Source organism: Oncorhynchus clarkii, chromosome 19, assembly GCF_045791955.1.
Source record: "Oncorhynchus clarkii lewisi isolate Uvic-CL-2024 chromosome 19, UVic_Ocla_1.0, whole genome shotgun sequence".
NCBI classification, from domain to species: domain Eukaryota; kingdom Metazoa; phylum Chordata; class Actinopteri; order Salmoniformes; family Salmonidae; genus Oncorhynchus; species Oncorhynchus clarkii.
The window spans coordinates 14,184,418-14,209,242 of NC_092165.1; the positions used below are offsets into that span (position 1 = coordinate 14,184,418).

At 47.8% G+C, this 24,825-nt stretch overlaps 2 protein-coding genes across 3 annotated transcripts in view; both read left to right on the plus strand.

Moving 5' to 3' along the window:
• LOC139374735 (protein WWC2-like) overlaps positions 1-19,643 on the plus strand; it is a 40,880-nt gene extending 21,237 nt beyond the window's left edge. Inside the window, exons 9-25 of one of the 2 annotated variants that reach the window (XM_071115859.1) lie at positions 646-719; positions 2,207-2,449; positions 4,012-4,101; positions 4,467-5,146; positions 5,931-6,042; positions 7,813-7,899; positions 8,003-8,089; positions 11,642-11,840; positions 12,101-12,262; positions 12,957-13,072; positions 13,834-14,065; positions 14,258-14,425; positions 14,580-14,672; positions 15,245-15,496; positions 16,050-16,177; positions 16,632-18,238; positions 18,297-19,643. In XM_071115859.1, the coding sequence (XP_070971960.1) occupies positions 646-719; positions 2,207-2,449; positions 4,012-4,101; positions 4,467-5,146; positions 5,931-6,042; positions 7,813-7,899; positions 8,003-8,089; positions 11,642-11,840; positions 12,101-12,262; positions 12,957-13,072; positions 13,834-14,065; positions 14,258-14,425; positions 14,580-14,672; positions 15,245-15,496; positions 16,050-16,177; positions 16,632-16,698 (2,790 nt within the window). In that variant the 3' untranslated portion in view covers positions 16,699-18,238; positions 18,297-19,643. The remainder of the gene's footprint in view (positions 1-645; positions 720-2,206; positions 2,450-4,011; positions 4,102-4,466; positions 5,147-5,930; positions 6,043-7,812; positions 7,900-8,002; positions 8,090-11,641; positions 11,841-12,100; positions 12,263-12,956; positions 13,073-13,833; positions 14,066-14,257; positions 14,426-14,579; positions 14,673-15,244; positions 15,497-16,049; positions 16,178-16,631; positions 18,239-18,296) is intronic. The other variant, XM_071115860.1, reaches the window with a different exon arrangement.
• A 1,367-nt stretch (positions 19,644-21,010) lies between these two features.
• Positions 21,011-24,525, plus strand: LOC139374736 (store-operated calcium entry-associated regulatory factor). The gene is made up of 7 exons (XM_071115861.1): positions 21,011-21,242; positions 21,614-21,798; positions 21,911-22,091; positions 22,239-22,517; positions 22,714-22,957; positions 23,561-23,655; positions 23,954-24,525. Exons 1-7 carry the CDS (start codon positions 21,176-21,178, stop codon positions 23,977-23,979), a joined length of 1,077 nt encoding a protein of 358 aa, XP_070971962.1. The 5' UTR covers positions 21,011-21,175; the 3' UTR covers positions 23,980-24,525.
• Positions 24,526-24,825: the final 300 nt, after the last annotated feature.

Below are 24,825 nucleotides of genomic sequence, written 5' to 3' on the forward strand. Positions count from 1 at the left end.
CTCTCCAACTCTATCTTGCTCCCACTCTCACTCAACAATTTGTCACCCCCCCCCCCCCTCTACTTCTACTTAAGAGAGAGAACGATAAACAGATTGAGACAGATTCAAATGGAAAAGACAGGTAATTGTAAATTCTGCCAAAGCGTAACAAAACAAAAAAAATCAGAGCTTTCTCTACTCTCTCTCTCTCCCATGTCCCTCCTTTGTCTTAATAAAATGCCTGTGTGTTGCTGAGAGGAATGTCCCCGCCCCCCGTCTGTGGGCCTTCCCTAGTGGGACTGGATTCCTCTGCACAGACACACACACACAGGATTCCTCTGGTTCCTCGGAGCAGATGATAGCTGCCAGGGGCCCAGCCAGGCAGACTGGGCTCAGGGTTAGAGGTAGAGAGGCAAAGCTGCTTACTACACTGGGGATTTTCTCCCTCCCTCCCTCCACACACACACACACACACACACACACACAGCGAGACCTTCACCGATGGAATGCTACATGGAGGGAGGGCAGAACGAGGGATGGAGAGGTGGAGGTCTCTCTAATGATATTAAACCCAGTCACTTGAACTTGAAACAGGTACATGTGATGTTTTTTGTTCTCTCGCTCTCGCTCTCTCTCTCGCTCGCTTGTTCTCCCTCCGTTTCTCAGGCTGGTTTGAGGAGCAGATCGTCCTTGGTTGAGAAGGTTAGACTTAGTCTCCAATATGAAGAGGCCAAAAGAAGGTAATCTCTCTCTCCATCTCTCTCTCTCTGTTTTTTTTTACTGCAGACATTCCTTATGTGAATATGCATATCACCTGACCACAGAACTGCAACAGTAAACTCAACTCAATAGAGATGGATAGAGGGCGCACTAACCAGAAAGCCTGTTTTAGCATGGGCCTTCGGTCACGTTAGCATGGGCCTTCGGTCACGTAAAGCATGGGCCTTCGTCACGTAAAGCATGGGCCTTGGGTCACGTAAAGCATGGGCCTTGGGTCACGTTAGCATGGGCCTTGGGTCACGTTAGCATGGGCCTTGGGTCACGTTAGCATGGGCCTTGGGTCACGTTAGCATGGGCCTTGGGTCACGTTAGCATGGGCCTTGGGTCACGTAAGCATGGGCCTTGGGTCACGTAAGCATGGGCCTTGGGTCACGTTAGCATGGGCCTTGGGTCACGTTAGCATGGGCCTTGGGTCACGTTAGCATGGGCCTTGGGTCACGTTAGCATGGGCCTTGGGTCACGTTAGCATGGGCCTTGGGTCACGTTAGCATGGGCCTTGGGTCACGTTAGCATGGGCCTTGGGTCACGTTAGCATGGGCCTTGGGTCACGTTAGCATGGGCCTTGGGTCACGTTAGCATGGGCCTTGGGTCACGTTAGCATGGGCCTTAGATCCCATCCGATCTGACTTCAGATCAGAGCAATTAAGGGTCCATGTCCAGCCATTAAATGGTTATACATTATCAGTCACAGGCTGTGACCTGGACGGCTGTCAGTTTCACACATTAGCGATGTGATCTGGGACCACCGTGGGCAGTTTTAGGCTCAGTGAATAAAAGGCAGGTAAACCCCTCCCCTTATGGACGTTAATCCCTGACATTTGGGCTTTGAAACGTTTTCTAATCCGCCGGTATAGAACAGGTGTTTCTACAGAGAGCCGGCGGTAGAGTGTGGCAGCATGACAACTCCCCTGTTACCCCTCCTCCTTTCGGAGATGTGTGCCTGCTGCTGGCTTTAGACTCCTAGGAGTGTGTGCCAGGAGAAAGGAGTTCAAGACGAGCATTTTCACTGCGTTCCCTTATGAGCGCGTGTGGGTTTTTATATAGGGGTTCAAATAGACTACATTCTCGAAAAATCGTGGTCATTACTATGGAGTTGGTTCCCCCTTTGCTGCTATAACAGCCTCCACTCTTCTGGGAAGGCTTTCCACTAGATGTTGGAACATTGCTGCGGGGACTTGCTTCCATTCAGCCACAAGAGCATTAGTGAGGTCGGGCACTGATGTTAGGCGATTAGGCCTGGCTCACAGTCGGCGTTCCAATTCATCCCAAAGGTGTCCGATGGGGTTGAGGTCAGGGCTTTGTGCAGGCCACTCAAGTGGTCTATGGAGATTGCATGGCTGTGTACTCGATTTTATTCACTTTGGCTGAAATAGACAAATCCACTCATTTGAAAGGGTGTCCACAGCATCACTACCCTCTGTTTCTGTTTCTCTCTTTCCTCCCACAGTATGGCCAACGTGCAGGTGGAGCTGGCCAAGCTGGAGAGCGAGGCGTGGCCGGGGGCGGTGGACGTGGAGCGGGAACGTCTCCTCCTGGTCTCAGAGAAGGAGGAGCTCCTCAAGGAGCTGCAGTTCGTGTCGCCACGGCGACGCACCCCACAGGACCTCCAACGACTGGAGGCCCAGAGGCTGCAGCTGGAGCAGGACCTGCAGGCCGTCAGGAACACCCCCAGCCACGCCCTGGCCCAGAGGTGTGACCCACAATCCCCGGCACCTTCCCTTTAAAAACCCTGTGGTTGCCTCGCAGCTAGTCGTAGTCGTGCAGTTCCAGACGTTTAGACAGAGGGAAGTCTAAAAAGTCCCCCGGACGTAGGCGATACGTGAGGTTGTGTGTATGTCGTGTTTGTGTGAGTTCCCTACGTGAGTTCCTCGTTGACGTCCAACAGATAACAAACTAATTGATTTGCCCGCCCACGCGGTTTACGGCCTTTTGTTTTCCTAATGAACGACGCCAGCGTTCCAAAGGGTAAACATTGTAAGGTGCCTTTAATTACCGTTCATTAGCATACCAATTGTTACTCACCCACACACTGAACACACACACACTGTGTGGTAATTGTCTTGTTTTGGAAGCAGAATGTGTCGCTGCAACATCGCGTCACATTAGACGGCAGAGCGACAGCCGTAATTGGAAACATGGCGCTTGTATGGGTTGTAATTGTAATTACATATTGTCACAGACACACACACACACACACACACCCTACATTTGAAGAAGCCCTATAATTGTGTCTTGAGCTAATTAGGTTCTGTGTAATTGCTCGATCAATGAAGACAGTAATTAAGGTTAGTGTTCTTGAAGCTTAGTTAGCAGAACAGAGGGGATTCCTACCAGAGGGAAGGGGGCATGTTGTCTATTTTGTATTTATTAGACCAAGAAGTCTCATTGAGGTCAGAAGAACACTTTCCCAAAGGAGACATGGATATCTGTTCTGTCCCAGACATGGACATGTGTTCTGTCCCAGACATGGATATGTGTTCTGTCCCAGACATGGACATGTGTTCTGTCCCAGACATGGATATGTGTTCTGTCCCAGACATGGATATGTGTTCTGTCCCAGACATGGACATGTGTTCTGTCCCAGACATGGACATGTGTTCTGTCCCAGACATGGACATGTGTTCTGTCCCAGACATGGACATGTGTTGGACATGTGTCCCAGACATGGACATGTGTTCTGTCCCAGACATGGACATGTGTTCTGTCCCAGACATGGACATGTGTTCTGTCCCAGACATGGACATGTGTTCTGTCCCAGACATGGACATGTGTTCTGTCCCAGACATGGACATGTGTTCTGTCCCAGACATGGACATGTGTTCTGTCCCAGACATGGACATGTGTTCTGTCCCAGACATGGACATGTGTTCTGTCCCAGACATGGACATGTGTTCTGTCCCAGACATGGACATGTGTTCTGTCCCAGACATGGACATGTGTTCTGTCCCAGACATGGACATGTGTTCTGTCCCAGACATGGACATGTGTTCTGTCCCAGACATGGACATGTGTTCTGTCCCAGACATGGACATGTGTTCTGTCCCAGACATGGGTATGTGTTCTGTCCCAGACATGGGTATGTGTTCTGTCCCAGACCATGGGTATGTGTTCTGTCCCAGACCATGGACATGTGTTCTGTCCCAGACCATGGACATGTGTTCTGTCCCAGACCATGGACATGTGTTCTGTCCCAGACCATGGACATGTGTTCTGTCCCAGACATGTTGTACCAGTAATGATTTGTTTCTCTAGGTTGAAGGTGCAGGAGAGGAGACGAGTCCTGGTGCAGAGACTGGAGGAATCAACCAGACTGACCACACAGCTCCACTCTCAGCTCAAGAGGTGTGTGTGTGTGTGTGTGCCTGTGTATCCGTGCACTTCAAGCTTGTATACCTATACACAAACGCACTCTTGCGCTAAGGCTACGATTATACAGGCAGCCCAATTCTGATATTTTTTCACTAATTGGCCTTTTGACTAATCATATCAGCTCTGAAAAATATCTGATTTGAAAAGATCTGATGTGATTGGTCCAAAGACCATTTAGTGGGAAAAAAAGATCAGAATTGGGCTGCCTGTCTAAACTCAGCCAAAGTGTTCCTCCAATACACATACATACAGCTACAGTAAGTAAAACGTTGCTGGTTGAGGTGCTTGTTCATGGTGCGTGTTGGCTGTGTGTGTCATGTGTGTTCTCTCCCTTACAGTTTGTCGGCCAGTACCCTGTCCGTCTCATCAGGCAGCAGCCTGGGTTCTCTGGCCTCCAGCCGTGGCTCCCTCAACGCATCCTCCTCCCGCGGCTCCCTCAACTCCCTCTCCTCCGGAGACCTCTACTACACCCCTGCAGAACCCCCCTCTCCCCTGGACCTGGACTACCAGTGTAAACTGGACCTGCTCCTCCAGGAGCCCTTGACCCCCTCTGGGATAACCTACAGACGGGGAGACCCCCCAGGAACTATCACCACCATCCACGAACACGAGGTGGAGAACCCACACCCACACAACACGTCGCGTCACACACACGCAGTCGGAACCGGTACCACCGACCTGGCCCCATTAGCGCCGCTGGTTGCAGTGTCCTCGAAGCCGGCCGAGCCGTCCAAGTCGGTGACGTCGCTTTCCTCGAGGTCGTCGTTGTCTTCTCTCTCGCCGCCGAGCTCGCCACTGGTGCAGGAGGGGGTCGGTGCGTTCCCGTCGGCGGGCCCACAGGACTTTGGGGACGGCGACGTCGGTCTGGTGGTGTCGGACTTTGGCGGTCTCAGCCTGGGATTCTACGACGGCCAGGGGATGGGGATGTTTGAGCCAGAGACGGGGGAGAGGGACAGAGGAGGGGAGGGGGGGAGGGAAGGGAGAGGGGCACTGGCTACCCTCAGAGAGAGTATCACAGGTGAGACGTTTGCTCTGTTCAAATTCTTCTTCTTTTTTTTGTGAACAATGGTTCATTTATTGGGTCACAAGGGCAATATAATCAATCATATTACACACCCCCCTCCCTCTTTTTTTTGTACTTACACAATTCCAAGCATACCCCTGGCGGCCCCACCCTATCCCGAACCTTGGACAACCCATAATATATATTTATTTGAATCAAATTAGAATAAACAACCTGTACTACACTAGAATATTCACACAGTCATTTGCTGATACAACACCGTCAAGTAAACATTTGACATCACACACCTACATCATATCCATCAGTTTAGAGATTTCTGAGGTGGCTACTTTCCGTGTTTCCAGAGAGCTAGGACTGGCTTTATTCATACGGGAAATGATTCCTTCCTTCCTCCCTTCATTGGAATTTACCACTGATTAGAAATGCCTTGCGCTGCATGGCGCAACGCTGCCACCTAGCAGCTCATAATGGAGCTGCACTGAAACAGTCCTCCAGTTCCCCCGAACAGCACACATTTGTATTGTAGCCCCGAACCAATACTCTGCATTCAATTCAAGGGCTTGATGATTAGTCGACAAGTTGCGTCAGGTGTGCTTGTCCAGAGTTCCAGCTAAAAGGTGTACTGGTGGAGGGACTGGAGGCTCCCATCGCACCTTTGGATGTGTCTCGTAGATATACCAAAACACTTTTCTGGATTAATGAACCCCCCCCCCCCGGCATATCAACTGTGGTGTCTTATTTCAGTTGTACTTCATGTCTTCGTCTGTGTTGTTGTCAGACGTGGACCTCCAGAGGCCCGGGGAGGACAGGCCCACCTGTGTGTCAGCAGCCGTGTCAGACGAGTCTGTGGCCGGGGACAGTGGGGTGTACGAGGCCTCTAATGTCAAACGGTGGGTCACACTCACTTCCCGCTCTTTTCATTATTTCGATCGATCGGTCGCACACTCTCTCTCGCTCTTCAGTACTCTCCATCCCTCCCTTCCCCTCGTGCCTTTCATTTTCAACCTCTGCCCCTTCGTTCTCAACCTCTTCCCCTCTCTCCATCCCTCTCTCATTTATCTTGCGGTACTGCTGTTCCCAATAGTGTTGGTCCACTCAAAGGGTCACGATGGGTCTTTTAACCTCCTCTTCCTCTCCCCTTCTTCCATTTAACCCAACGCCTGCGATGTTTGGCGCAAGCTGTGATGAGAGAACCACAAGACCTCAATTAAAACAGACCACCAAACTGAAGGCTCCTCAACACACACACACACACACACACACACAATTAGCTTCGTCTCACGTGTATCACACAGTCGGAGACAGAGCTGCATCTGCTCTTTAATGACTGAATGGAAGAAGCCCTGTCTGTTTGTCAAACGTGAGAGATGTTTGAGATGCTGACACGCAGAGTTCTGTTGCCCAGTTGTCTTCCTAATTAGTGCATGGGCTCGGTTGCCCAGTTTGGCTTTTCGTGATTAGACTGGCCTCATTGATGTCTGTTTTTCCCACTAAAACGGCTCCTATGGTTAAACTCTTTCATCATCTCTTGCCCCCTAAAGGGGGGGTTTGATGCTGATCCCTTCAACCAGTGTGGTGTGGACTCTATCTCTCTCAGCTAGCGTTCTCCCTCCTTCTCTCGCTCCCTTTTTCTCTTTCTTTCTTCCTCTGTCACTTGCTTTCTCTCTGCTTGCTCTCTTTTTTTCTCTTTCCTTCTCTCTCTTTCATACCCTCTTCTCCTCCTGTCCTCCCTTGCTCTCCCCTTGATTTGATTTAAATTAGACGATGAGCCAAGGACACCCTTTCTTGCTCTCACTCTGAAATGTCTCTTCTGTCTCTCTCCTCTGCTCCCTCCTGCTTGTGTCCCTCCTGTGTCTCTCCTCTTCCCCCTCCTGTCTCTCCTCTGCTCCCTCCTGTGTCTCTCCTCTGCTCCCTCCTGTGTCTCTCCTCTGCTCCCTCCTGTCTCTCTCCTCTGCTCCCTCCTGTCTCTCTCCTCTGCTCCCTCCTGTCTCTCTCCTCTGCTCCCTCCTGTCTCTCTCCTCTGCTCCCTCCTGTCTCTCTCCTCTGTTCCCTCCTGTCTCTCTCTCTCCTCTGCTCCCTCCTGTCTCTCTCTCTCCTCTGCTCCCTCCTGTCTCTCTCTCTCCTCTGCTCCCTCCTGTCTCTCTCTCTCTCTCTCTCTCTCTCTCTCTCTCTCTCTCTCTCTCTCTCCTCTGCTCCCTCCTGTCTCTCTCCTCTGTTCCCTCCTGTCTCTCTCCTCTGTTCCCTCCTGTCTCTCTCTCTCCTCTGCTCCCTCCTGTCTCTCTCTCTCCTCTGCTCCCTCCTGTCTCTCTCTCTCCTCTGCTCCCTCCTCTCTCTCTCTCTCTCTCTCTCTCTCTCTCTCCTCTGCTCCCTCCTCTCTCTCTCTCTCTCTCTCCTCTGCTCCCTCCTCTCTCTCTCTCTCTCTCTCTCTCTCCTCTGCTCCCTCCTCTCTCTCTCTCTCTCTCTCTCTCTCTCTCCTCTGCTCCCTCCTCTCTCTCTCTCTCTCTCCTCTGCTCCCTCCTCTCTCTCTCCCTCCTCTGCCCCATCCTCTCTCTCTCTCTCCTCTGCTCCCTCCTGTCTCTCTCCTCTGCTCCACCTCTGTTCTATGTTTTATATTCCAGACGTTATTTTTGATTGGTAATAATAAGAACCTGCTGTGTTAGTAGGTCAATGGAGTCTGATGAACCGGCGGTCTACCTGGAGGACGAGCCTGTCCTTCCTGAGTCTGCCCAGGTCCAGATAGGCCTGAAGTAAGAGTACACACACACACACACACACATTAAGCTACGCAATGTCTATTACTCCATCCTGCCCTGTTGTCGGACAACTGAAAGATAGTGTTGTTGTTTACAGGTATGATGCTGCCAACTCCAGTTTTGTCATGGTAATCATGCAGCTGCAAAACCCTGCTGCCCTGTCAGTCCCCTCCACTACCAGAGTGTGAGTTTTCACCCACTCACTTATTCATTCATTCATTCATTCGTATATCCGTATATGTGTACTAACTAGACTCTGTCAGTGTTGCGTTGACACATCCATACACGCATCCACACAGACATCCATACACGCATCCACACAGACATCCACACACGCATCCACACAGACATCCATACACGCATCCACACAGACACGCATCCACACAGACACGCATCCACACAGACATCCATACACGCATCCACACAGACATCCATACACGCATCCACACAGACATCCATACACGCATCCACACAGACATCCACACAGACACGCATCCACACAGACACGCATCCACACAGACATCCACACAGACACGCATCCACACAGACATCCACACAGACACGCATCCACACAGACATCCACACAGACACGCATCCACACAGACACGCATCCACACAGACATCCACACAGACACGCATCCACACAGACACGCATCCACACAGACACGCATCCACGCAGACACCCATACACGCATCCACACAGACACCCATACACGCATCCACACAGACATCCATACACGCATCCACACAGACATCCATACACGCATCCACACAGACATCCATACACGCATCCACACAGACATCCATACACGCATCCACACAGACATCCATACACGCATCCACACAGACATCCACACAGACATCCACACAGACATCCATACACGCATCCACACAGACGCGCATCCACACAGACACGCATCCACACAGACACGCATCCACACAGACACGCATCCACACAGACACGCATCCACACAGACACGCATCCACACAGACACGCATCCACACAGACACGCATCCACACAGACACGCATCCACACAGACACGCATCCACACAGACACGCATCCATACACATCCACACATCCACACCCATACACACATCCACACCCATACACACATCCACACCCACACATCCATACACAAATCCACACCCACACATCCATACACAAATCCACACCCATACACAAATACACGCATCCACACACACATCCACACACACATCCATACACACATCCATACACGCATCCATATCCACATCCACGCATCCATACACACATCCACACCCACACATCCATACACACATCCACACCCACACATCCATACACACATCCACACCCACACATCCATACACACATCCATACACACATCCACACCCACGCATCCATCCACACATCCATACACACATCCACACCCACGCATCCATCCACACATCCATACACAAATCCACACCCACACATCCATACACACATCCACACCCACACATCCATACACATCCACACATCCATCCATACACACATCCATACACACATCCATACACACATCCACGCATCCACACATCCATACACACATCCACACCCACGCATCCATCCACACATCCATCCACAAATCCACGCATCCACACCCACGCATCCACACCCACGCATACACACATCCACGCATCCACACCCACGCATCCATACACGCATCCATACACGCATCCATACACGCATCCATCCATACACACATCCACATCCGCCCACACATCCATACACACATCCATCCATACACACATCCACATCCGCCCACACATCCATACACACATCCACACATCCACATCCATCCACACACCCCCACATCCATCCATACACACATCCACACCCACGCATCCATCCATACACACATCCACACCCACGCATCCATCCACACACACCCACACCCACGCATCCATCCACACATCCACATCCATACATCCATCCACACACCCACACATCCATCCACACATCCATACACACATCCACACGCATCCACACATCCATACACACATCCACACCCACGCATCCATCCACACATCCATCCACAAATCCACGCATCCACACCCACACATCCACACCCACGCATCCATACACACATCCATCCATACATCCATCCATACACACATCCATCCATACATCCATCCATACACACATCCATTCATACACACATCCACATCCGCCCACACATCCATACACACATCCATACACACATCCATACACGCATCCATACACACATCCATACACACATTCATCCATACACACATCCATCCATACACACATCCATCCATACACACATCCATACATACACACACATCCATCCATACACACATCCATACATACACACATCCATCCATACACACATCCATACACACATCCACATCCATCCACACATCCACACCCACGCATCCACACCCACGCATCCACACCCACGCATCCACACACGCATCCATACACACATCCACATCCATACACACATCCACATCCATACACACATCCATCCACAAATCCACGCATCCACACCCACGCATCCACACCCACGCATCCATACACGCATCCATACACGCATCCATACACGCATCCATACACGCATCCATACACGCATCCATACACGCATCCATACACGCATCCATACACACACATCCATCCATACACGCATCCATACACACATCCATCCATACACACATCCATACACACATCCATCCATACACACATCCATCCATACACACATCCATCCACACACATCCATACACACATCCACATCCATACATCCATCCACACACCCCCACATCCATCCACACACCCCCACATCCATCCATACACACATCCATACACACATCCACACCCACGCATCCATCCATACACACATCCATACACACGTCCATACACACATCCACACCCACACATCCATACCCACACAGACATACACACACTTGGCCTTACATCACACAGGTGTGTCTTGTCTACTCTCTGCAGGGGTGGGTGGGCTCTGTCATGTTATTATTTATTGAGACCCCTCGCGGCTTTCTCTCCCACCAGCAGCCCCTTTTCCTGTTTCTTTTATGGCCGACAAAAATTAAAAAGTTAATCCATTCTCTCATGTTCCCAGGCTTGAAAAGACATTTGTGTCCAATCGAACAGCGGGGAAACGCCTTTGAATCCCTCGCTCAATATTCAGCTGGAATATCTCCCCCAAAATATGATGCAACTTAGCAGGGGGTAGCTACGCGTTTAAAAAAAACTGTTTTATTCTTTCTTCAACCAAACTTCCTTCATCTTATTATCATTCAACTCATTTGAGTGAAAATTTGGGCTCCTTTGTAGTTTGTGAAATATGCATATGCAGATGAGTCTGCTGTGTGGGGGTTCGTTTGCGGGTGAGAGGAGAGGAGTCTTGCAGAGAGGTTTTTTTTCCCAGGAAGTGTTTGAGTCAATGTTAACTGGAGCAGAGAGAGAAATCCTCAAAGATGCTTGGGGCCTCTGGCCGGAAGCTACAGAACAGCAGGCAGAAAGAGAAGAGCACACATCTCAATAACACAACACACCAGAGGTAACTAGCCTTTATCCCAACAGTCCCCAGGCCACGTTCACTTTTCCAACTTACTGCCTCGGTCTCCACATTAACTCTCTGAGTTTAGGAGTATTAGGTTGCTATTGGACGACATGACCTCAACAACATTGAAATGTCATTGAATATATATTTTTTGTGTAACTCTCTTCCCCCCAACAGATACATCCGGGTGGCGCTCCTCCCGTCTTCCAGTGACGTCAGCAGTCTGTTCAGGACCCGCGTGGTGCCCGTGGCGCTGCCCGACAGCGTGACGTTCAACGAGGTGTTCAGGGCGGCCGCGCCGCACGCCGTCCTCCGGCACAAGACGCTCCGCGTCGACGCCTGCACCGTGGGTCCCGGAGGCACCGAGGACTGCCTGGTACGTACACAACGCACCGCACAAACACACTTACCAACAAGCTTTGAGCACCTACCAACACTCAGTTAACTAAATACAGAGCTGATACTGGACCTCCACTGTAGATTTACTGCACAATAACATATTGCTTGCTTATAACAGCGTCAACCATTACGACTGGGACAGGGTCAAGAATGTGACCAAAGATGGGCAGACGAACTGACAAGACAGTCTGTCACTTTTTGTCATTATCTTTCTCCTGACACTCTCTCTCTCGCTAGGCTGGAGCCCATGTGAGTCTGGGAGAGCTTCCAGTGAGTGGGGATATGACCCGTGTGTGGTACAACCTGTTGACCAGTGAGAGGACCAGAGAGATAGAAGAGGCCAGCCAGGAGAGACCCGGCCCTGGGCCAGAGCAGCACCCTGCAGGGCCCGTGGACATGGTGAGTCCTCCTCCACCACTTCAGACCACTTGACTCTGCCTGCCTCAGTCTACATGTTTCTGGATATGCCCACTTCACTCTGATTGGAGATCAGTTCAAATTCACTGCTGCATGCAGGTTATGTTATACAGAATATGCATTCTATTCTACTGAGGGGGAAATGACTAGTGGAGGCCTCAATCTCTTCAGGCACCTATAGCTGTATCGACCTCAGATGGCAGCACACGAAAGTCAAATGGAAAGTTGTTGTTGTAATTTTACCCCCCTTTTTTTCTCCCTAATTTCGTGATATCCAATTGGTAGTTACGATCTGGTCTCATCGCTGCAACTCCCCAACGGGCTCGGGAGAGGCGACGGTCGAGCCATGCGTCCCCAGAAACAGGACCCGCCAAACCACGCTGCTTCTCAACACACTGCTCACTTAACACAGCCGCACCAGTGTGTCGGAGGAAACACCGTTCAACTGACGACTGAAGTCAGCTTGCAAGGGGCCCGGCTCAAGGAGTCGCTAAAGTGCGATGAGCCAAGGAACCCCCCCCCGTGGCCAAACACTACCCTAACCCACACGCCGCTGGGCAAATTGTGCGCCGACCTAGTGGGCTCCTGGTCACGGCTGGCTGTGACACAGCATGGGATCGAACCCCAGGCTGTAGTGGTGCCTCGTTCCAATATTGTGTTGTGTGTATGTTGTCAGGATGCGGTGTCGGCCCTGCTGCAAAGGACCTCCAGCGAGTTGGAGGCTGTGGAACAGGAGCTGGCCTTGGAGGAGAAGGAGAGAACGAGCCAGCTGGACATGGACGGACACCAATGGTACTGACCCACTGTCCCTCACAGCCTACTCTTTACTACCATTACAAACACCATTATTTTCAATATACACACACACACACACACACACACACACACACACACACACACACACACACACACACACACACCACAGGTGGAGAGGTGGAGCCACCTGGGGATGGACAGAGACCAATGGTACTGACCCACTGTCCCTCACAGCCTACTCTTTACTACCATTACAAACACCATTATTTTCAATATACACACACACACACACACACACACACACACACACACACACCACAGGTGGAGAGGTGGAGCCACCTGGGGATGGACAGAGACCAATGGTACTGACCTGTCCCTCACAGATGACACTTTATAACCATTACAAACACCTTTTGACTTGGCGGGAGGTCTGTCGACGTGACCTTGGGCAGGGCGCTTGGCCCTGGTTGATCCTGCGGGTCACTCTGGATGGGAGACGGTAAGATGACTGAATTGAATGTAAATGTTGAGTGGCTTCACTGCAGGTAGATTGTATGTTTTAACATTCAATTAAACATTTTTAATGAATTGAATTCTCTTTTTTAACCTCTTCGGGGGACATTTTCCTCTCGCAAAACGACGTGTCACTCTTGCTTTCAAGACGTGCAACATGGCTACATCAACATTTTACTCAAACATAAAAATGTGCTCGCTGTGAGCACACACCGTAACATTTTGAATGGACAGGTTGCATTGCATGTGACTATGGCTGACCCTGACCTCTCCTCTCATGACAGGCTGAGCATGCTGGGAGAGGACAGCGCTCAATTGGTCCTCGGACTGGAGGAGGAGGAAGAAGAGGAGGAGAGGAAAGATTCTGTCAAGGCGGAGACAAAGTTTGCTGGCTCTGGGCAGGCGTACAGAGGGGAAGAGCCGGAGGAGGAGTGTCGAGAAGAGCCAACCAGAGAGGAAGAGGAGGAGAGGAGATATAAAGAGAGAATCCCTCAGGCAAATGAAGGACCAACGCTGGTAAGCTGCGTGAGCTCTGACACACACACACACACACACACACCCGGCTGAATGGAGAAATCTGGCCTCGAGAGGTGTGTTTAATGTGGAACCCAGAGCCGTTAGATCTAGACACACACACACTTCAAAAAGTCCACTTTTATTTGGTGAACCCACATCTCTGTAGCTGTAATATACTCAAACCTTCTCCAGGTGGATGCGGAGACGAACACAGAGATGTGTGGTATGGCGGTGAGGCCTAAAGACAGACCCAGCCTGGGACCAGGACCACGCAGCGCTCAGAGAGGCTTCGTACGGAACAGTATGATCATGAGGTCTCAAACCTTCTCCCCTGGGGAGCGCAACCAGTACATCTGCAGGGTGAGTGGGTTGTAATACACACACACACACCCCAATCCCAGACCAAACTACCACAGAGCTTTCCCAGACTTAACACCAGTGGATGTTCCTATTCTCCATTCTTCCCCCTCTTTCTTCTCTCTTCCTCTCTCTCCATCTCTCCTTCTTCTTACAGTTGAACCGGAGCGATAGCGACAGCTCCACATTATCCAAAAAGTGCCCGTTTGTCCGGAACACCTCGGAGAGACGCAGCCTAAGGGTTAAGAGGGTGAGTTTAACATGTGTCCTCTCTTTATCTTGCATTCGGTTTCAGTTAACTTCATGGTGGTGATTTGGCCAATAAAGGGGGACATTTACATCAGGCAAAGGAGCACCAGATCGTTGCAATAAGTAGCATGAAACTCATCATAATCTGAAGAGCAATGTTGAGAATGTTCTTCAACAATGTGCAGTATATTCCAGTCCAATGTCTTACAGAATGTCAGCCGATGCTGGATAAATGGTCTCGTCCCGCTTCATAACTGGGTTGATGGTCTGCTGCTGCTCTGTGTTGTACTCCACTCAATACTTATTTGGGGTTTAACTACACTGCTTGTAATGACTATATACTGTCTTCTTATAATACCACCTAGTAGGATTTTTCATTTTTTGTATTTAAGAGTTAAGTTTAGTTATTTCCTCTAGATATGCCATTCCATTCAACACTACAATGAATGTCAATGTATCTTTGTCTTATTTTTTTTTTTATTGGAAAATAATAAAAGTATTATAAAAAATAATGTGCAGTATAAGGAACCAAATATTTCTGCATTGCTCTTTCATTCTCTCTCCCTCCCTCAGACCCTGTGCCAGCCGGTGGTGGTGCGGAGGCGTGGCGGAGCCGGGGAGACAAACACCCGGACCTCCCTGGACTTGGAGCTGGCCCTCCAGGCTTCGCGAACGCGCCAGAGCCGTCTGAACGACGAGCTCCAGGCCCTGAGGGACCTGAGGGCCCACCTGGAGGCCCTGAAGGCCCGGGGAGAGACGGCGCTGCCTGGGTCCGTTCTGCACGACCACCGGTTTCACAGGCTGCTGGAGCAGGCCGAGAGACAGGCACGTGGCTGGATAAACGTGTGATAGATACAGTATGCACATGCATGCACACAGCTCATTTCCAGCTGTGAGATGATTAGGCCACTCGACATCACAATGTTTTGCAATGGTCTGAATGGCACTCGGGATCTGATGGCTTGTGTAAGGATACCTTATACCCCCTTATGCCCCTCCAGGCACTCTACCATGCCATCATCAGCCACTCTCGCTAATAGCAGCTAACGACAGTTAATGCCAGGCCTCTGGCCCCAGGTTCTCTCTCAAGCTTGATTAGGCACTGAAGAGACTTAATGGCTGTATAATCTGGTGCCGTTCGCTTCCACCTGAAGTGACCCTTTTAAAATAAATAAAACGTTGCCCAGGTCGCAACTTGATGAGTAAGATTTTGCATAAAGAATGAAACCATTCATTTGCAGAATCCACATCAGTCGGAAGACACAGTATCCTGCATTTCAGAGCAACTGAAGTGAAATACTTTGTTGCGCTCACTTTTATGGAATTCTCTCTCCAGTCTCCTTCAATGAACACTTTCTCTTGTCTCCCTCCGTCCCAGGCGGAGCAGTCTAAGGAGCAGCAGCGTCAGGAGCAGCGGGCTGAGAAGCTGATGAGGAGGGCCTCCAAAGACGTGTGTCGGCTGAGAGAGCAGAGCCAGAAGGTCCCCCTGCAGGTCCAGTCTTTCAGGTGACACAGATCCCTCCGTCCAGCCCTTATGCCTTTATGGACAACTATTTGACCATAGGGTTTGAACTGTTTTGTATCTTTTCTCGCCATCTTGGCTAACTGATCCTACTGGTCATATAAGCCCCATTTATACCTTCCGTTAACATGCGTCCTTTGTCCTGTTCATATCCCGATCGTGACCCAATCTCATTTACACTTCTAAGATCTGATCCCAGTACGTCTTTTAATCGTCTACACCTGTCCAAAAAAAAATGCGGGCACAAATCAGAATGTGAACAAGATCATGTTAGAACCAGGTATAAACAGGCTATAGTCTCTGAACGTGTTATGCTCCATCCTGATAGGCCTTGATGGTCAGGTTACTGTAAAAGCACTTTGTGAACAACTGCTGGTGTAAAAAGGGTTTTATAAATACATTAGCTTGATTTGATAGCCATTTCTTCTCTCTTTGCAGGGAGAAGATGGCCTACTTCACTCGCGCTAAGATCAATATACCATCCCTACCGGCTGACGATGTATGATTACATAGTGACACAATGAAGTATTTTTCAAACTTTTTATAGCAGAGTATTTTAATGGTGTAGTTACTTTGAATGAAAACAATCGAATAGTTTGTACACTATAGTTTATGCATTTGTATAATAAGTTGTAATTGAATAATGTCTTGTAAAAGAAAAAAGAAACTAAGTAATGGCTTTCTTGTATCAGGAGAAAACCCAAAATAGAGTTGTTTTGGTACTTGTATTCTGCTTGTGATTTTTCTGTACAGTTTTATAGTGTGTGTGTGTGTTTGTGTGTGTGTTTGTCGCCCTCTGGTGTCCTGTGGTGGAACTACATCACAGGGCAGGGTGCGGGGTTGATTGAGCGAGTCTAAGTCCCAAATCAACCCCGATCCCCTACACACTTATGGAGATCTAACAGGATTGGATAGGTGTAAGTTATATGGTAATAACGACACTGCCTTCTGCTAGTCTAGATGGAATGTTCACTGTATTTCTTCCATGTATCCAATCCTCTCTGATCTCCAGAGGTGTATAGTGGGTAGGGGCTAGGGGTTGATTTGTTATTGGGCATCAGTGTTAGCTAAGTGTGCGTATGTGAGAGAGGGAAGGCGACCTACTACAGTATATCATATATAATGTCTTCTGTCCAAAGCTGGTGCTCTGCTATTTTTTTCTCTCTCTCATACCAGAACAAAACAAACATACACCTTGTGAATGTAATGTAACCGCTTTTCTACTTCTATCTATCTCTGATATACTGCACTGATACTGTTCTGTGGCTTCATGCTTTTCACACCGACCCGCCGCAACGCTAATTATTACTGCGTTCACTGGGCTCTAGTCTCAATTTTATAGTTCAATGTTTTGTCAGTTACTAGCCTGGTCCAGGATATGTTTTTGCACAAACTGATCTGGGACCAGGCTATTTTGTAATTCACTCTGCAACTTCATTTGTGAGATTGGTTTTCCTTTCCCACCTGTTTCCCAACGGTTGAAGTATTTATTCAAAGGATGAACATAAAAACCTCTGTGTTAATGCCTTTTGTTACAGATAGGTTCTCTGGACTAGAGAAAAGACAATGCAGGAAACATACTGGACCCAAATCATGTAATTTCCAGCCTTCCAGTGTTTAAGGGTTCGAAATAGCACCTTATTCTCTATGTGGTCCACTACTTTTGACCCAGAGCCCTATGGGCCTTGGTCAAAAGCACAGAGCCCTATGGGCCTTGGTCAAAAGCACAGAGCCCTATGGGGCCTTGGTCAAAAGCACAGAGCCCTATGGGGCCTTGGTCAAAAGCACAGAGCCCTATGGGCCCTGGTCAAAAGCACAGAGCCCTATGGGCCCTGGTCAAAAGCACAGAGCCCTATGGGCCCTGGTCAAAAGCACAGAGCCCTATGGGCCTTGGTCAAAAGCACAGAGCCCTGTGGGCCCTGGTCAAAAGCACAGAGCCCTGTGGGCCCTGGTCAAAAGCACAGAGCCCTGTGGGCCCTGGTCAAAAGCACAGAGCCCTGTGGGCCTTGGTCAAAAGCACAGAGCCCTGTGGGCCTTGGTCAAAAGCACAGAGCCCTATGAGCCCTGGTCAAAGGCACAGAGCCCTATGGGCCCTGGTCAAAGGCACAGAGCCCTGTGGGCCTTGGTCAAAAGCACAGAGCCCTGTGAGCCCTGGTCAAAGGCACAGAGCCCTATGGGCCTTGGTCAAAAGCACAGAGCCCTGTGGGCCTTGGTCAAAAGCACAGAGCCCTGTGGGCCTTGGTCAAAAGCACAGAGCCCTATGGGCCCTGGTCAAAAGCACAGAACCCTATGGGCCCTGGTCAAAAGCAATGGGCTATATAGAAAACAGGGTGGCATTTCAGACAAAGTTAAATCAATACTTTTTTTTGTATTTTATCATAGACACGAAAGCTATAATATTCAGTATACATCAGTTTCTTTGTATAATAATGTGTTGTTGTACTCCAGTAATTCATTATATTTATTATTTATCCAAGGAGTCTCCTGCTCTATTTTTCTAAATCATAGGACAACGATTGACCTTTGTGGTTTCTTCTCTTTATTTTGTATCTAATGTTTTGTTTGTGTGTCTGTAAACCAGAGAACAAACAGTATTGTTTTTACTTTGCCTTTTTAACAGCTAATAGCTAAGGAACAACCAGGCTGCTATTCAAAGCACTTCTCAGAGTAGGAGTGCTGATCTAGGATCAGTTTTGACTTTTAATTCATAATGAATAAGAAGGGGGACCTGATTCTAGGTCAGCACCCTTACTCTGAAACGCTTGAACAGGAGCCAACATCTGATTGAACTGTGAGCATAAACAGTATCTGTGGTATCGTACTTAGTTTGCATAGCTACACCTGGACTCAACATATATATGGCACTTCCAATCAAATGTGTTCACGTCCGTTTAGTTTACCAATACAATGTTGCCTCACAATATCAACCAGGAAGATAAACATGGATTTGTATTGTGGGTAGGCGGAAAAGTTTGGACTTTATTTTTCCTGTTTTTATTTATTTTTTTGTGTTTGTATTATTTATGTTTTGGTTCTGTACAGACATGCCCCCCTCCGAACCTTTTTAATTAGCAACGTATGGATGGTTCAAATGTTAACTCACTGTTTCCCTGCTGATGATCAGCTAGTTTAGAGACACACTGATATCAAATATGTTTTATACAACTGACCTACAGTGCCTTCAGAAAGAATTCACACCCCTTGACTTTTTCCACATTTGATTGTGTTACAGCCAGATTTTAAAATTGATTAAATAGATTGTTTTTCACTGGCCTACACGCAATACCCCATAATGTCAAAGTGGAATTATGTTTTTCGATTTATTTTTTACAAATTAATTAAAGATGAAAAGCTGATATGTCTTGAGTCAATAAGTATTCAACCCCTTTTGTTATGGCAAGCCTAAATAAGTTCAGGAGTATGTGCTTAATAAATCACAAGTTGCATGGACTCACTTTGTTTGCAATAATAGTATTTAACATGATTGTTGAATGACTACCTAATCTCTGTACCCCACACATACAATTATCTGTAAGGTCCCTCAGTCGAGCAGTGATTTTCAAACATCGATTCAACCACAGAGACCTGGGAGGTTTTCCAATGCCTCGCAAAGAAGGACACTTATTGGTAGATGGTTACAACAACAAAAAGCAGACATTGAATATCTCTTTGAGCAAGGTGCAGTTATTAATTACCCTTTGGATGGTGTATCAATACACCCAGTCACTACAAAGATACTGGCGTCTTGCCTAACTTGGTTGCCGGAGAGGAAGGAAACCGCATAAGGATTTCACCATGAGGCCAATGGTGAGTTTAATGGTAGGATGTGTGATAGGACAACAATACTAACCTAATTGACATAATGAAAAGAAGGAAGCTGGGAGGATGGCTCATGATGGCTTTTTTTTTTTTTTTTTACCTTTATTTAACTAGACAAGTCAGTTAAGAACAAATTCTTATTTTCAATGACAGCCTAGGAAAAGTGGGTTAACTGCCTGTTCAGGGGCAGAACAACAGATTTTTACCTTGTCCGCTCGGGGATTCGATCTTGCAACCTTTCGGTCCAACGCTCTAACCACTAGGCTGCCTGCCGCCCCAAATAATAATAGCTCGAATGGAGCGGTATCAACCACATGGAAACCAAATATCTGATGTGTTTGATGCCATTCCAGCCATTATTGTGAACCTTCCTCCCTCCCCTCAGCAGCCTCCACTGCTGTACAGAATACAAATATTCCAAAACATGCAGCCTGTTTCTAACAGGGCACTAAAGTATTACCTAAAACACATCTCCCAGTGTCTGGTGGAAAGCAGACTGAACCCGTTTTTGTTCTATTTTGCCTGTGCTTAGCTCAATTCTGTTAAATTTTTATCCTGAAAAACTTACCAGTCCTTAACAATTACAAGCATACCCATAACATGATGCAGCTCGAAAATATGGAGTGTGGTACTCAGTAATGTGTTAATTGGATTTGCCCCAAACGTAACACTTTGTATTCATGACAATGTATTATATTGATAACTGAAACAAACAACCTTGTCAGAGTATTTTTGATTTCACATTTATCAAGTACATATTTGGTATTAATTCCAATCATATGAACATTGGGCTTATATCAAATCCAATTTTGAAGAACCCATAGAGCAAGACTATATGGACAAAAAAGGAAAGTAATCTGGATAAAAACTATCTCCATTAGCCTGGCCTAAAAGTACATCACATGACTATAATCCTCTCTTCCATCATTAGCCACCTAGATATGTACGCTAGAGGGCGCCACGGAGCAATGAACGTAATAGCACTGTCGTGCTTGCTCGTGATTGGCTCATTCCTGCTCAAAACAGATGACGTTACACCCGGACGTTGTCTCATCAGTCGAGTAAATTTATCTAATTTTTCTTCCCAGGATATTGTTCAAATTAGCATTTACAACTGACTACACACCACGACGCCTGAAGGATTTGGTGGAAGAATACCAACGATGAAGGGATTGCTTCAAATCGTTTTGTTTTTCCTCTCTGTAGCTCACATCAGAAGTTGGAATGAAGGCCAGTGTTTATTTCCGCATAATAGCTTTTCACTTTCTAGAATCTAGTTCTCTTTCTTGCAAAACGTTTAGGCTACAAAAGTATATCTAAAATATCTATGGTTCTTGCTCATTGTACCAATTTCAGAAATGGCTAGCTAAGCAGGTGGATATTAGTTTTCATGATAAAGAATAGCTGCGGGTCTTTTGCTTTTGTGCCGTAAAGATCAAAGATCCAGAATGCATACAAGGGAGGCTCAGGCAACATTATATTATGAACATATTCTACACCTAAGTTGTTGAAGATTGCCAATTTGCCATACGTTTTTCATCAGCCTATTTGCTTAGCCTTATAATGCCTGGAATGGAGAATAATGATTCCTCTCTATACAGCTCCAGGTAGTGTTTTGCTCCGAGACGTGCAGGTACTCACCCTGTACAAGGGCAAGTACACCACTGCCAGACGCAGTAATGCTGTACCTCAGCTGCAGTGTGTTGGAGGCTCAGCCGGCTGTGGATCCTTCATTCCTGAAGTGGTTCAATGCAAAAACAAAGGCTGGGACGGAGTCGACGCGCAGGTAATACTGAACACTTGCAGATAGAGGAAAAGGGTGTAACACATTAGGCCTGCTCCCAGATCTAGCCCAATTACTGTTGGCAAGATGGCACAGATCGTTGTTTCACTTTCAGTGGGAGTGCAAAACAGACATGGACAACGCCTACAAATTTGGTCGGATAGAGGTCAGCTGTGAGGGATTCAGCCATCCAGATGATGCCTACATACTGAAGGGCTCGTGTGGACTGGAGTACTCACTGGAGCTGACTGAGGAAGGCAAGAGGAGGCACAAGGGGGGCTCACATGGCTCAACAGGTGGGTGGTTAGTACACAGCGTTGTGAAATGTTTCACAACGTTATGGGACGGAAAACAATAACGATTGTCTTATTGGATAAGTTCCCTCCCTGTTTCTGTACGTTTTCTTCCGTTTGATACCATTGAACAAAACCATGATTTCTCAGGTGGCTTCAGTGACTTCGCTTCCAGCTTCTTCAAGGGTTCTTCAGACAACAACAACCAGCATCACCATAGCAACAACAGACAACAGAGTTCAACAGGGGAAGGAAATTCCAGTGGGTTAGTGGTAGTCGCTCTGCTCTTGTTTCTGGCCTATGGTGTGTACAAGCTTTTCCTGAGTGGACCGACAAATCTAGGACAAGACGGGCAGTTCCCTGATAACGGCTCCAATACCCACAATCCCCATGGGCCACCACCTCCTGGATTCAAGCCAGACTTCACAGGTAGGCTAAAGTCTATACACCTACGCCGTCTGCTTACACACCCTTGCTTTTATTTATGGTTCAGGTATGTAGCCTGGTCCTAGATCAGTTTGTGCTGTATTGCCAATTGGCATGACCATAGGAGTTGGCAAGATGGCACAAACTGATCTGGGACCAGGCTGTCACCGATCATAAATGGTATCATTCTCTATCCTAGGTTCCTCTTCAGGTTACCCAGGTGCTTCCGGGTTCCCCGGTGCTTCTGGGTTCCCCGGTTCTGCCGGAGGATATGCTGGTTCTGCTGGCTACGGTGCCAACCCTGGGTACGGGTTCCGCAGTGACTACAGTGGACAGCAGCAGCAGCACTTTGCAGGGGCCCGTGCTGCTAGAGGAACTGGGAATAGTTTCTGGACTGGGATGGGGACTGGAGGAGTCCTCGGTTATCTGTTTGGGAGCCAAAGGTCAGTGGTGTAATCCAGTATTTCTGAACTCCAGTCCTCCCAACAGCATACATTTATGTTGTAGCCCTGGACAGACGCAACTCATTGAGGGCTTGATGATTAGTTGAATCAGGTGTGCTTGTCTGGGGCTACAAAAAATGTGTGCTGTTTGGGGCACTCGACTGGAGTTGGGAAACACTGGTGTGTGCATATCTTTTGGTTTGGCATGATACGGTGTCTTTGACCCATCTTGGGGAAGGATTGGTTATACAGGGATGGGCAGGTAGTGTCGGCTTAGAGAAAGGGTAGGACATTTTGTTTTTTTAACTAGGTAAGTCAGTTAAGAACAAATTCTTATTTACATTGTCGGCCAAACCCGGACGACGCTGGGCCAATTGTGCGCCGCCCTATGGGACTCACAATTACAGCCGGATGTGATGCAGCCTGGATTCGAACCAGGGACTGCAGTGACGCCCCTTGCACTGAGATGCACTGCCTTAGACCGCTGTGCCACTCGGGAGCCCAACATGACAATCACTAGACATTTAAAAAATATATATTTTTACTCAGATTTTCAGCTAAAGTTGTTGGTCGTGTTTTTTTTCATGTCCTTGTTTATTGTAGAAGCCAGACGCCGTACACAAACACCCACTCCAACTACTCTGCACCCAGATCACCACCGACCCCAGCCCCTAGCACCGGAACACGTGCTGCTTCAGGTACTGCTGCCCAACTACTATAACTAATGTAGCCAGAGCATCTATGTACGTACTTACTGATGTGTGGTTTTATAAACTGTCCAATTTAGTGAAATCAGTCAAGTCATCTTGACAAATTGTGAATTACTGTAAAATCATAGACGTCTAAAATATAAACGTTTGTGTGGATACAGTACATCATATGTTTGTATGACTCCTTCATGAAGTTATTCTCAGTTCCACACAGTTACTCTGTCCCACGTCCTGCCTCTACGGGAGTTTTTCTTAGGGTGGCTTTCTGATTCCTTTTTTTTGTCAGGCTTTGGAGGGACCAAGAGAAGATAGATGTGGAAGATGGGCAGGAGGCCATTGGCAGCTTTCCATGATGCCAGAAGAAAGCCAAGTGATGTCATCGGGGATCTGGGACAAGCATAGGTGGTCTGTACTTAATTTGGTAGGGTTGCTGTGGAATTGTCAATATTACAATGATTGGTATTTAAAATATGAATTGCTCAAGAACTCTTAAATGTTCCGTGTCTGCGGGATAGGAATGTGTAATCGACTAACAGTTGATCCATCTTACCTGTATGGCCACCCGTGTCCTGAAACTGCAAATGTTTCAATGGTTTTTAACTTGTTTTGAATTTAACACACATTTCCTTGATGCTTAGTTGATAAGGTCATTTCTAAAATTCCTTCAGAAGGAAGGATGTATAAATGTTTTTCTGGTTTGTTTATCAGACTGCTGTGAATGTGTTCTTCAATGGCAGTGTTGATACGAGTACAGTCACCTGTTACTGTTTTAAAATTGTAGGACAACCTCTGTGGAATTTCTCAGCTGGTCGTATGTATAATGCTTTTCTTTCTTGTATTAAAAACAAACAAAACATGTTTACTGTAGAACTTATTTTGATAATGTATTGATATTGAGGATTGTGTTTGATCATGTTCTCTTATTCATGACAATTTTAGAAGTTTCGGACATTAATATCCCTCTGCACAATTTAGATGAAAGCTAAATGTGAGTTGTGGTAAAGATCAGAAGTGTGGCCTTTTTGTCTAGTTGACCTGTCCAGAGTTTGGCTGTGTTTTGCATTCTGATTTGATTCTAACCCGTGTCTGAGGGAGAGCCGTCTGGCCCATACGACTAGGCTAGAAAGGCCATGTATCCAACCTCGACCTGAAGCTGGT